Genomic DNA, 13621 nt, shown 5'->3' on the forward strand with positions numbered 1-13621 from the left:
TCTTTCTCTCTATATCTCACCCTATCTCTCTATTTATTTCACCCTCTCTCTCTCTATATATATATATTATTTATCTCACCCTCTCTCTATATATCTCACCATCTCTCTCTTTCTTTCTCTCTATATCTCACCCTATCTCTCTATTTATTTCACCCTCTCTCTCTATATATATATATATATCACCCTCTCTCTCTATATCTCACCCTCTCTATATCTCACCCTCTCTCTCTATATCTCACCCTCTTTCTCTCTGTATCTCACCCTCTCTCTATATATATCTCACCCTCTCTATATCTCACCCTCTTTCTCTATATATATCTCACCCTCTCTCTCTCTCTCGCTCTCTCAATTCAATTTGCTTTATTGGCATGACGTAACAATGTCCATATTGCCAAACGCTTACTTTGGATATTTACAATATTAAGATAATAAGAATCAAAATTGTCAACGGGACAACAGTAACAACAATAACCAAGGGTCAAAATAACCAAAATAACAATAAGCATACAATAGAGGACATGTGCAGGTTGATAGGTCTGTCAGACACTGTCCCTCATCTTATGGCAGGCAGCAATGTAGTGCGCTGCCAACCCACAGCTCTCTGCGTCCTCCCCCAACAGGACTGGTAGCCTACTCTCATCAAAGAGGTCTTTGACACCTTGAATAAGGGTTTCAAATTTGGGAAAATGACACTCTCTAATTGTTTTATAATTTTTACATTTTGTCAGGAAATGCAGCTCCGTCTTAGGTTCTGCTGTGGTGCAGTGGTTGCACAGCCTTTCCTCTACAGGGAGCCATGTTTTCCCGTGTCTACCCTTCTCAATGGCAAGGCTGTGCTCACTGAGCCTGCACTTTGTCAAGGTTTTTCTAAGGTTTTGATCAGTAACCATGGTCAAATAGTTAGTCACGGTGTACTGTCGATTTAGGGCCAGATAGCACTGCACTTTGGTTTGTGCTTGTGTTTCCCAATAAGCAATGTAGTTTTGTTTTGATTGTGCTGTAATTTGGTTTATTCTGATCGATTGGATTTTCTGGTCCTGAGGCTTCAGTGTGTTTGTAGAACAGGTTTGTGAACTCAGCCCCAGGACCAGCTGGATGAGGGGACTCTTTTCTTTGCTCAGTTCTTGGCATTGCAGGGCTTGGTAATGATATGAGAGGGGGTCACTGTATTTTAGATGTTTCTAAAACTTAATTGCTCTTTTTTGAGTTTTTATTATTAGTGGATATTGGCCTAATTCTGCCCTGTATGCATTTGTAATTTTCCTCTGGACATGTAGGAGAATCTTACAGAACTCTGCATGCAGGGTTTCAATGGGGTGTTAAATTTTGTTTTGCAAGTGGACCCCACACCTCGCTGGCATAAAGTGCAATTGGTTCAATTAGTTTTAGCCAAAGTTGAATAGGTATTTCAATTTGAATTCTCTCTCTCTCTCTCTCTCTCTCTCTCTCTCTCTCTCTCTCTCTCTATCTAAACTCAGCGAAAAAAGAAACTTCCCTTTTTCAGGACCCTGTCTTTCAACGATAATTAGTAAAAATCCAAATAACTTCACAGATCTTCATTGTAAAGGGTTAAAACACTGTTTCCCATGCTTGTTCAATGAACCATAAACAATTAATGAACATGCACCTGTGGAACGGTCGTTAAGACACTAACAACTTACAGATGGTAGGCAATTAAGGTCACAGTTATGAAAACTTAGGACACTAAAGAGGCCTTTCTACTGACTCTGAAAAACACCAAAAGAAAGATGCCCAGAGTCCCTGCTCATCTGCGTGAACGTGCCTTAGGCATGCTGCATGGAGGCATGAGGACTGCAGATGTGGCCAGGGCAATAAATTGCAAAGTCCGTATTGTGAGACGCCTAAGACAGCGCTACAGGGAGACAGGACGGACAGCTGATCGTCCTCGCAGTGGCAGACCATGTGTAACAACACCTGCACAGGATCGGTACATCCGAACATCACACCTGCGGGACAGGTACAGGATGGCAACAGAAACTCCCCAAGTTACACCAGGAACGCCCAATCCCTCCATCAGTGCTCACACTGTCCGCAATAGGCTGAGAGAGGCTGGACTAAGGGCTTGCAGGCCTGTTGTAAGGCAGGTCCTCACCAGACATCACCGGCAACAACGTCGCCTATGGGCACAAACCCACCATCGCTAGACCAGACAGGACTGGCAAAAAGTGCTCTTCACTGACGAATCGCGGTTTTGTCTCATCAGGGGTGATGGTCGGATTTGCATTTATCGTCGAAGGAATGAGCGTTACACCGAGGCCTGTACTCTGGAGTGGGATCGATTTGGAGGTGGAGGGTCTGTCATGGTCTGGGACGGTGTGTCACAGCATCATCGGACTGAGCTTGTTGTCATTGCAGGCAATCTCAACGTTGTGCGTTACAGGGAAGACATCCTCCTCCCTCATGTGGTACCCTTCCTGCAGGCTCATCCTGACATGAGCTTCCTGCATGACAATGCCACCAGCCGTACTGCTCGTTCTGTGCGTGATTTCCTGCAAGACAGGAATGTCAGTGTTCTGCCATGGCCAGCGAAGAGCCCGGATCTCAATCCCATTGAGCACGTCTGGGACCTGTTGGATCGGAGGGTGAGTGCTAGGGCCATTCCTCCCAGAAATGTCCGGGAACTTGCAGGTGCCTTGGTGGAAGAATGTGGTAACATCTCACAGCAAGAACTGGCAAATCTGGTGCAGTCCATGATGAGGAGATGCACTGCAGTACTTAATGCAGCTGGTGGTCACACCAGATACTGACTGTTACTTTTGATTTTGACCCCCCCCCCCCTTTGTTCAGGGACACATTATTCCATTTCTGTTAGTCACATGTTTGTGGAACCTGTTCAGTTTATGTCTCAGTTGTTGAATCTTGTTATGTTGTTATGTTGCCATATTCATCGACCTGGCCAAGGCTTTCGACTCTGTCAATCACCACATTCTTATCGGTAGAATCAACCGCCTTGATTTCTCAAATGACTGCCTCGCCTGGTTCACCAACTACTTCTCTGATAGAGTTCAGTGTGTCAAATCGGAGGGCCTGTTGTCCGGACCTCTGGCAGTCTCTATGGTTCAGGGTTCAATTCTCGTGCCGACTCTCTTCTCTGTATACATCAATGATGTCGCTCTTGCTGCTGGTGATTCTCTGATCCACCTCTACGCAGACGACACCATTCTGTATACCTCTGGCCCTTCTTTGGACACTGTGTTAACTAACCTCCAGACGAGCTTCAATGCCATACAACTCTCCTTCCGTGGCCTCCAACTGCTCTTAAATGCAAGTAAAACTAAATGCATGCTCTTCAACCGGTTGCTGCCTGCACCTGCACGCCCGTCAAGTATCACTACTCTGGACGGTTCTGACTTAGAATATGTGGACAACTACAAATACCTAGGTGTCTGATTAGACTGTAAACTCTCCTTCCAGACTCACATTAAGCATCTCCAATCCAAAATTAAATCTAGAATCGGCTTCCTATTTTGCAAAAAAGCATCCTTCACTCATGCTGCCAAACATACCCTCGTAAAACTGACCATCCTACCGATCCTCGACTTCGGCGATGTCATTTACAAAATAGCCTCCAACACTCTACTCAACAAATTGGATGTAGTCTATCACAGTGCCATCCGTTTTGTCACCAAAGCCCCATATACTACCCACCACTGCGACCTGTACACTCTCATTGGCTGGCCATCGCTTCATACTCGTCGCCAAACCCACTGGCTCCAGGTCATCTACAAGTCTCTGCTAGGTAAAGCCCCGCCTTATCTCAGCTCACTGGTCTCCATAGCAGCACCCACCCGCAGCACGCGATCTCAATGGTCACCCCCAAAGCGAATTCTTCCTTTGTCCGCCTTTCCTTCCAGTTCTCTGCTGCCAATGACTGAAACAAACTGCAAAAATCACTGAAGCTGGAGACTCATATCTCCCTCACTAGCTTCAAGCACCAGCTGTCAGAGCAGCTCACAGATCACTGCACCTGTACATAGCCCATCTGTAAATAGCCCATCCAACTAACTCATCCCCATACTGTATTTATTTATCTTGCTCCTTTGCACCCCAGTATCGCTACATTGGAATTACTTCGCCAACATGGCCTATTTATTGCCTTACCTCCCTTATCCTACCTCATTTGCACACACTGTGTATATACTTTTTCCACTGTATTATTGAGTGTATGTTTGTTTAATTCCATGTGTAACTCTGTGTTGTTGTATGTGTCGAACTGCTTTGCTTTATCTTGGCCAGGTCGCAGTTGTAAATTAGATCTTGTTCTCAACTAGCCTCCCTGGTTAAATAAAGGTGAAATAAATAAAAATTTCACACATATATTTACACGTTAAGTTTGCTGAAAATAAACGCAGTTGAAAGTGAGAGGACGTTTCTTTTTTTGTTTATATGTCTCACCCTCTCTCTGTATATATCTCACCCTCTCCATATATATCTCACCCTCTCTCTATATACACTGCTCAAAAAAATAAAGGGAACACTTAAACAACACAATGTAACTCCAAGTCAATCACACTTATGTGAAATCAAACTGTCCACTTAGGAAGCAACACTGATTGACAATACATTTCACATGCTGTTGTGCAAATGGAATAGACAACAGGTGGAAATTATAGGCAATTAGCAAGACACCCCCAATAAAGGAGTGGTTCTGCAGGTGGTGACCACAGACCACTTCTCAGTTCCTATGCTTCCTGGCTGATGTTTTGGTCACTTTTGAATGCTGGCGGTGCTTTCACTCTAGTGGTAGCATGAGACGGAGTCTACAACCCACACAAGTGGCTCAGGTAGTGCAGCTCATCCAGGATGGCACATCAATGCGAGCTGTGGCAAGAAGGTTTGCTGTGTCTGTCAGCGTAGTGTCCAGAGCATGGAGGCGCTACCAGGAGACAGGCCAGTACATCAGGAGACGTGGAGGAGGCCGTAGGAGGGCAACAACCCAGCAGCAGGACCGCTACCTCCGCCTTTGTGCAAGGAGGAGCACTGCCAGAGCCCTGCAAAATGACCTCCAGCAGGCCACAAATGTGCATGTGTCTGCTCAAACGGTCAGAAACAGACTCCATGAGGGTGGTATGAGGGCCCGACGTCCACAGGTGGGGGTTGTGCTTACAGCCCAACACCGTGCAGGACGTTTGGCATTTGCCAGAGAACACCAAGATTGGCAAATTCGCCACTGGCGCCCTGTGCTCTTCACAGATGAAAGCAGGTTCACACTGAGCACATGTGACAGACGTGACAGAGTCTGAAGACGCCGTGGAGAACGTTCTTCTGCCTGCAACATCCTCCAGCATGACCGGTTTGGCGGTGGGTCAGTCATGGTGTGGGGTGGCATTTCTTTGGGGGGGCCGCACAGCCCTCCATGTGCTCGCCAGAGGTAGCCTGACTGCCATTAGGTACCGAGATGAGATCCTCAGACCCCTTGTGAGACCATATGCTGGTGCGGTTGGCCCTGGGTTCCTCCTAATGCAAGACAATGCTAGACCTCATGTGGCTGGAGTGTGTCAGCAGTTCCTGCAAGAGGAAGGCATTGATGCTATGGACTGGCCCGCCCGTTCCCCAGACCTGAATCCAATTGAGCACATCTGGGACATCATGTCTCGCTCCATCCACCAACGCCACGTTGCACCACAGACTGTCCAGGAGTTGGCGGTCCAGGTCTGGGAGGAGATCCCTCAGGAGACCATCCGCCACCTCATCAGGAGCATGCCCAGGCGTTGTAGGGAGGTCATACAGGCACGTGGAGGCCACACACACTACTGAGCCTAATTTTGACTTGTTTTAAGGACATTACATCAACGTTGGATCAGCCTGTAGTGTGGTTTTCCACTTTAATTTTGAGTGTGACTCCAAATCCAGACCTCCATGGGTTGATAAATTTGATTTCCATTGATAATTTTTGTGTGATTTTGTTGTCAGCACATTCAACTATGTAAAGAAAAAAGTATTTAATAAGAATATTTCATTCATTCAGATCTAGGATGTGTTATTTTAGTGTTCCCTTTATTTTTTTGAGCAGTGTATATAGCACCCTCTCTCTCTCTCTCTCTCTCTTTCTCTCTCTCTCTTTCTCTCTCTCTCTCTCTCTCTCTATATATATATATATATATATATACAGTGGGGAGAACAAGTATTTGATACACTGCCGATTTTGCAGGTTTTCCTACTTACAAAGCATGTAGAGGTCTGTAATTTTTATCATAGGTACACTTCAACTGTGAGAGACGGAATCTAAAACAAAAATCCAGAAAATCACATTGTATGATTTCTAAGTAATTCATTTGCATTTTATTGCATGACATAAGTATTTGATCACCTACCAACCAGTAAGAATTCCGGCTCTCACAGACCTGTTAATTTTTCTTTAAGAAGCCCTCCTGTTCTCCACTCATTACCTGTATTAACTGCACCTGTTTGAACTCGTTACCTGTTTAAAAGACACCTGTCCACACACTCAATCAAACAGACTCCAACCTCTCCACAATGGCCAAGACCAGGGAGCTGTGTAAGGACATCAGGGATAAAATTCTAGACCTGCACAAGGCTGGGATGGGCTACAGGACAATAGGCAAGCAGCTTGGTGAGAAGGCAACAACTGTTGGCGCAATTATTAGAAAATGGAAGAAGTTCAAGATGATGGTCAATCACCCTCGGTCTGGGGCTCCATTCAAGATCTCACCTCGTGGGGCAACAATGATCATGAGGAAGGTGAGGGATCAGCCCAGAACTACACGGCAGGTCCGGCGCCGACAGAGATGGCCGCCTCGCTTCGCGTTCCTAGGAAACTATGCAGTATTTTGTTTTTTTACGTGTTATTTCTTACATTGGTACCCCAGGTAATCTTAGGTTTCATTACATACAGTCGGGAGGAACTACTGAATATAAGAGCAACGTCAACTCACTATCATTACGACCAGGAATATGACTCTCCCGAAGCGGATCCTGTGTTTTGCCTTCCACCCAGTACAATGGATCTGATCCCAGCCGGCGACCCTAAACAACGACGCCGTAAAAGGGGCAAACGAAGTGGTCTTCTGGTCAGGCTTCGGAGACGGGCACATCGCGCTCCAATCCCTAGCATACTACTCGCCAATGTCCAGTCTCTTGACAACAAGGTTGAAGAAATCCGAGCAAGGGTAGCATTCCAGAGAGACATCAGAGACTGTAACGTTCTTTGCTTCACGGAAACATGGCTCACTCGAGAGACGCTAACAGAGTCGGTGCAGCCAGCTGGTTTCTTCACGCATCGCACCGACAGAAACAAACATCTTTCTGATAAGAAGAGGGGCGGGGGTGTATGCCTCATGATCAACGAGACGTGGTGTGATCATAACAACATACAGGAACTCAAGTCATTCTGTTCACCTGACTTAGAATTCCTCACAATCAAATGTCGACTGCATTATCTACCAATGGAATTCTCTTCGATTATAATCACAGCCGTATATATTCCCCCCCAAGCAGACACATCGATGGCCCTGAACGAACTTTATCTGACTCTATGTAAACTGGAAACCACACACCCTGAGGCTGCATTCATCGTAGCTGGGGATTTTAACAAGGCTAATCTGAAAACAAAACTCCCTAAATTCTATCAGCATATCGATTGTGCTCCCAGGGCTGGTAAAACCCTGGATCATTGTTATTCTAACTTCCGCAACGCATATAAGACCCTCCCCCGCCCTCCTTTCGGAAAAGCTGACCACGACTCCAGTTTGTTGCTTCCAGCCTACAAACAGAAACTAAAACAAGAAGCTCCAGCGCTCAGGTCTGTTCAACGCTGGTCCGACCAATCTGATTCCACGATCAGGGGATTGGGATGTGTTCCGCATTGCGTCCAACAACAACATTGACGAATACGCTGATTCGGTGAGTGAGTTCATTAGAAAGTGCATTGGCAACGTAATACCCACAGCAACGATTAAAACATTCCCAAACCAGAAACCGTGGATTGATGGCAGCATTCGCGTGAAACTGAAAGCGCGAACCACTGCTTTTAACCAGGGCAAGGTGACCGGAAACATGACCGAATACAAACAGTGTAGCTATTCCCTCCGCAAGGCAATCAAACAAGCTAAGTGTCAGTATAGAGACAAAGTAGAGTCGCAATTCAACAGCTCAGACACAAGAGGTATATGGCAGGGTCTACAGTCAATCACGGATTACAAAAAGAAAACCAGCCCCGTCGCGGACCAGGATGTCTTGCTCCCAGACAGACTAAATAACTTTTTTGCTCGCTTTGAGGACAATACAGTGCCACTGACACGGCCCGCTACCAAAACCTGCGGGCTTTCCTTCACTCCAGCTGAGGTGAGTAAAACATTTAAACGTGTTAACCCTCGCAAGGCCGCAGGCTGAAAGTCCGTATTGCCCAGCGACAGCCCCAAAACCTGAAGGATCTGGAGAAGGTCTGTATGAAGGAGTGGGCCAAAATCCCTGCTGCAGTGTGTGCAAACCTGGTCAAGAACTACAGGAAACGTATGATCTCTGTAATTGCAAACAAAGGTTTCTGTACCAAATATTAAGTTCTGCTTTTCTGATGTATCAAATACTTATGTCATGCAATAAAATGCAAATTAATTACTTAAAAATCATACAATGTGATTTTCTGGATTTTTGTTTTAGATTCCATCTCTCACAGTTGAAGTGTACCTATGATAAAAATTACAGATCTCTACATGCTTTGTAAGTAGGAAAACCTGCAAAATCGGCAGTGTATCAAATACTTGTTCTCCCCAATGTATATATATATATATATATACAGTTGAAGTCTGAAGTTTACATACACTTAGATTGAAGTCATCAAAACCTATTTTTCAACCACTCCACAAATTTCTTGTTAAACAAACTATCGTTTTTGCAAGTCGGTTAGGACATCTACTTTATGTTTGACACAAGTCATTTTTCACAAGTCAAAGTGCCTCTTTGCTTGACATCATGGGAAAATCCAAAGAAATCAGCCAAGACCTCAGAAAAAAATGGTATACCTCCACAAGTCTGGTTCATCCTTGGGAGCAATTTGCAAACGCCTGAAGGTACCATGTTCATCTTTACAAACAATAGTACGCAAGTATAAACACCATGGGATCACGCAGCCGTCATACCGCTCCGGAAGGAGACGCGTTCTGTCTCCTAGAGATGAACGTACTTTGGTGCGAAAAGTGCAAATCATTCCCAGAACAACAGCAAAGGACCTTGTGAAGATGCTGGAGGAAACCGGTACAAAAGTATCTATATCCACGGCAAGACGAGTCCTATATCAACATAACCTGAAAGGCCGCTCAGCAAGGAAGAAGCCACTGCTCCAAAACCGCCATAAAAAAGCCAGACTATGGTTTGCAACTGCACATGGGGATAAAGATCGTACTTTTTGGAGAAATGTCCTCTGGTCTAATGAAACAAAAATAGAACTGTTTGGCCATAATGACCATCGTTATGTTTGGAGGAAAAAGGGGGAGGCTTGCAAGCCGAAGAACACCATCCCAACCGTGAAGCACGGGGGTAACAGCATCATGTTGTGCGGGTGCTTTGCTGCAGGAGGGACTGGTGCACTTCACAAAATAGATGGCATCATGAGGTAGGAAAATTATGTGGATATATTGAAGCAACATCTCAAGACATCAGTTAGGATGTTAAAGCTTGGTTGCAAATGGGTCTTCCAAATGGACAATGACCCCAAGCATACTTCCAAAGTTGTGGAAAAATGGCTTAAGTACACTAGTCAATGTATTGGAGTGGCCATCACAAAGCCCTGACCTCAATCCTACAGAAAAATTGTGGGCAGAACTGAAAAAGCGTGTGCGTGCAAGGCCTACAAACCTGACTCAGTTACACCAGCTCTGTCAGGAGGAATGGGCCAAAATTCACCCAACTTATTCTGGGAAGCTTGTGGAAGGCTACCTGAAACATTTGACCCAAGTTAAACAATTTAAAGGCAATGCTACCAAATAGTAATTGAGTGTATGTGAACTTCTGACCCACTGGGAATGTGATGAAAGAAATAGAAGCTGAAATAAATAATTCTCTCTACTATTCTCTCTACTCTGACATTTCACATTCTTAAAATAAAGTGGTGATCCTAACTGACCTAAGACAGGGACTTTATACTAGGATTAAATGTCAGGAATTGTGAAAAACTGAGTTTAAATGTATTTGGCTAAGGTGTATGTAAACTTCTAGCTTGAACTGTATATATCTCTCTATATATCTCCCCCTCTCTCTCTATATATCTCGCCCTCTCTCTCTCGCCCTCTCTCCCTCCCTCTCCCTATATCTCGCCCTCTCTCTCTCTCTCCCTCTATCTCGCCCTCTCTCTCTTTCTCTCTCACTCCTTATATCTCGCCCTCTCTCTCGCCCTCTCTCCTCCCTATCTCGCCTTCTCTCTCTCCCTATCTCGCCTTCTCTCTCGCCCTCTCTCTCTCTCTCTCTCGCCCTTTCTCTCTCTCTCGCCCTTTCTCTCTCTCTCGCCCTTTCTCTCTCTCTCGCCGTTTCTCTCTCTTGCTCTCTCTCGCCCTCTCTCTCTCTCTCGCCCTTTCTCTCTCTCTCGCCCTTTCTCTCTCTCTCGCCCTTTCTCTCTCTTGCTCTCTCTCGCCCTCTCTCCCTCTCGCCCTCTCTCTCTCGCCCTACCTCTCTCTCTCTCGCCCTACCTCTTTCGCCCTACCTCTCTCTCTCACCCTACCTCTCTCTCTCTTGCACGCCCTAACTCTCTCTCTCACCCTCTCGCCCGCCCTCTTTCTCTCTTGCCCACCCTCTCTCTCTCTCTCGCCCGCCCTCTCTCTCTAGCCTGCCCTCTCTCTCTCGCCCTCTCTCTCCCTTTCTCACCCTCTCTCTCTCTCCCTTTCTTGCCCTCTCTCTCCCTCTCTCGCCCTCTCTCTCCCTCTCTCGCCCTCTCTCTCTCTCGCCCTCTTTCTCGCCCTCTCTCTCTCTCTCTCTCTCTCGCCCTACCTTTCTCCTTTCTCTCTCTCTCTCTCTCGCCCTACCTCTCTCTCACCCTCTCTCTCTCTCGCCCTACCTCTCTCTCACCCTCTCTCTCTCTCTTGCCCTCTCTCTCTTGTCCGCCCTCTCTCTCGCCCTCTCTCGCCCGCTCTCTCTCTCGCCCTCTCTCTCTCCCTTTCTCGCCCTCTCTCTCTCTCCCTTTCTCGCCCTCATTCTCCCCATCTCTCGCTCTCCCCATCTCGCCCTCTCGCTCTCTGTCTTTCTCCATTCTCTTGTTTTCCCCATCATTGCGCGCTCACTCTTGCCTGATTCACACAATAGTGCCGACCTAAACTTCGCTTTGCTGGCTCTGACATTGTCTTTTCCAGCACGGTTCCAGCAACTGGATGCGTAACCAGGCCAGCCCAGTACAGCTTGGCTTGGTTCAGCTCTGTAGGGCTCAGTAGTGTAAAAGGGAGAGCTGTCTCCATGTGATGCTGGGCCTCCATCTGTCTACAGTAGATTGCTGTATGCATATTGGAGTGTCTGGCCAGGAGAGGTGGTGGAACGGTTGTTTTGATTACAGTTCACCATTTACGTTTACAGAGGCTATATACAAGAAATGCTTCTACTTCATGCCAAACATTCCATACAACAATGTTAATTAGCTATAGCACAGAACATCATATGTCTAGATCAGTTTGTACATCCGTGTATGCATCTCTGTGTATTGACAATCATGTCCAGATCTGTGTACATACTGTATACAAATTGTGTACTCGGTCTTGCCCCCTGACCTCTGTCTGTGTTCATGTCCCATGTTTGTATGCTAATGCTCTTTCCTCTCTGCCTACCTCTACAGTCGTGGCCAAAAGTTTTGAGATTGACACAAATATTAATTTCCACAAAGTTTGCTGCTTCAGTGTCTTTAGATATTTTTGTCAGATGTTACTATGGAATACTGAAGTATAATTACAAGCATTTCATAAGTGTCAAAGGCTTTTATTGACAATTACATGAAGTTGATGCAAAGAGTCAATAGTGGCAGTGTTGACCCTTCTTTTTCAAGACCTCTGCAATCTGCCCTGGCATGCTGTCAATTAACTTCTGGGCCACATCCTGACTGATGGCAGCCCATTCTTGCAAAATCAATGCTTGGAGTTTGTCAGAATTTGTGGGTTTTTGTTTGTCCACCCGCCTCTTGAGGATTGACCACAAGTTCTCAATGGGATTAAGGTCTGGGGAGTTTCCTGGCCATGGACCCAAAATATCAATGTTTTGTTCCCCAAGCCACTTAGTTATCACTTTTGCCTTATGGCAAGGTGCTCCATAAGGCTGGAAAATGTATTGTTTGTCACCAAACTGTTCCTGGATGGTTGGGAGAAATTGCTCTCGGAGGATGTGTTGGTACCATTCTTTATTCATGGCTGTGTTCTTAGGCAAAATTGTCAGTGAGCCCACTCCCTTGGCTGAGAAGCAACCCCACACATGAATGGTCTCAGGATGTTTTACTGTTGGCATGACACAGGACTGATGGTAGCTCTCACCTTGTCTTCTCTAGAACAAGCTTTTTTCCGGATGCCCCAAACAATCGGAAAGGGGATTCATCAGAGAAAATGACTTTACCCCAGTCCTCAGCAGTCCAATCCCTGTACCTTTTTCAGAATATCAGTCTGTCCCTGATGTTTTTCCTGGAGAGAAGTGGCTTCTTTGCTGCCATTCTTGACACCAGGCCATCCTCCAAAAGTCTTCGCTTCACTGTGCATGCAGACGCACTCACACCTGCCTGCTGCCATTCCTGAGCAAGCTCTGTACTGGTGGTGCCCCGATCCCGCAGCTGAATCAACTTTAGGAGACGGTCCTGGCGCTTGCTGGACTTTCTTGGGTGCTCTGAAGCCTTCTTCACAACAATTGAACCGCTCTCTTTGAAGTTCTTGATGATCCAATAAATGGTTGATTTAGGTGCAATCTTACTGGCAGCAATATCCTTGCCTGTGAAGCCCTTTTTGTGCAAAGCAATGATGACGGCACGTGTTTCCTTGCAGGTAACCATGGTTGACAGAGGAAGAAAATTATTCCAAGCACCACCCTCCTTTTGAAGCTTCCAGTCTGTTATTCGAACTCAATCAGCATGACAGAGTGATCTCCAGCCTTGTCCTCGTCATCACTCACACCTGTGTTAATGAGAGAATCACTGACATGATGTCAGCTGGCCCTTTTGTGGCAGGGCTGAAATGCAGTGGAAATGTTTTTTGGGGATTCAGTTCATTTTCATGGCAAAGAGGGACTTTGCAATTAATTGCAATTCATCTGATCACTCTTCATAACATTCTGGAGTATATGCAAATTGCCATCATACAAACTGAGGCAGCAGACTTTGTGAAAATTTGTGTCATTCTCAAAACTTATGGCCACGACTGTACCTACCTGTCTCTCCCCTCCCTCTCCCCTCTAGCCCAGGCGCTGGAGCGTATGAGGAGTCCGCCAGGTCCGAGCCCCAACCCCAACGTCCCGTCAGAGTACTGCAGCACCATCCCCCCCCTGCAGCAGGCCTGGGCTGCAGGCACCCTCAACTCCCCCCCGCCCACCGTCATGGTGCCTGTCTCCGTGCTCAAAAACCCTGGCAGCGATGGTACGTATGCAACCCTACATGGGCCGTTGTAGTCGCTAGTTGTGTAACCGTAGTCCCAAA

The 13621-nt window shown here is 46.3% G+C and overlaps 1 protein-coding gene across 4 annotated transcripts in view; it reads left to right on the forward strand.

Annotated features, from left to right (window-relative positions):
- Positions 1 to 13621, forward strand: part of LOC139544520 (zinc finger FYVE domain-containing protein 16-like) — a 56714-nt gene that overhangs the window by 25542 nt on the left and 17551 nt on the right. For all 4 annotated transcript variants that reach the window (XM_071351704.1, XM_071351706.1, XM_071351707.1 and 1 more), the window contains exon 5: positions 13385 to 13561. In XM_071351704.1, the coding sequence (XP_071207805.1) occupies positions 13385 to 13561 (177 nt within the window). The remainder of the gene's footprint in view (positions 1 to 13384; positions 13562 to 13621) is intronic.

This window comes from Salvelinus alpinus, chromosome 18, assembly GCF_045679555.1.
Source record: "Salvelinus alpinus chromosome 18, SLU_Salpinus.1, whole genome shotgun sequence".
NCBI classification, from domain to species: domain Eukaryota; kingdom Metazoa; phylum Chordata; class Actinopteri; order Salmoniformes; family Salmonidae; genus Salvelinus; species Salvelinus alpinus.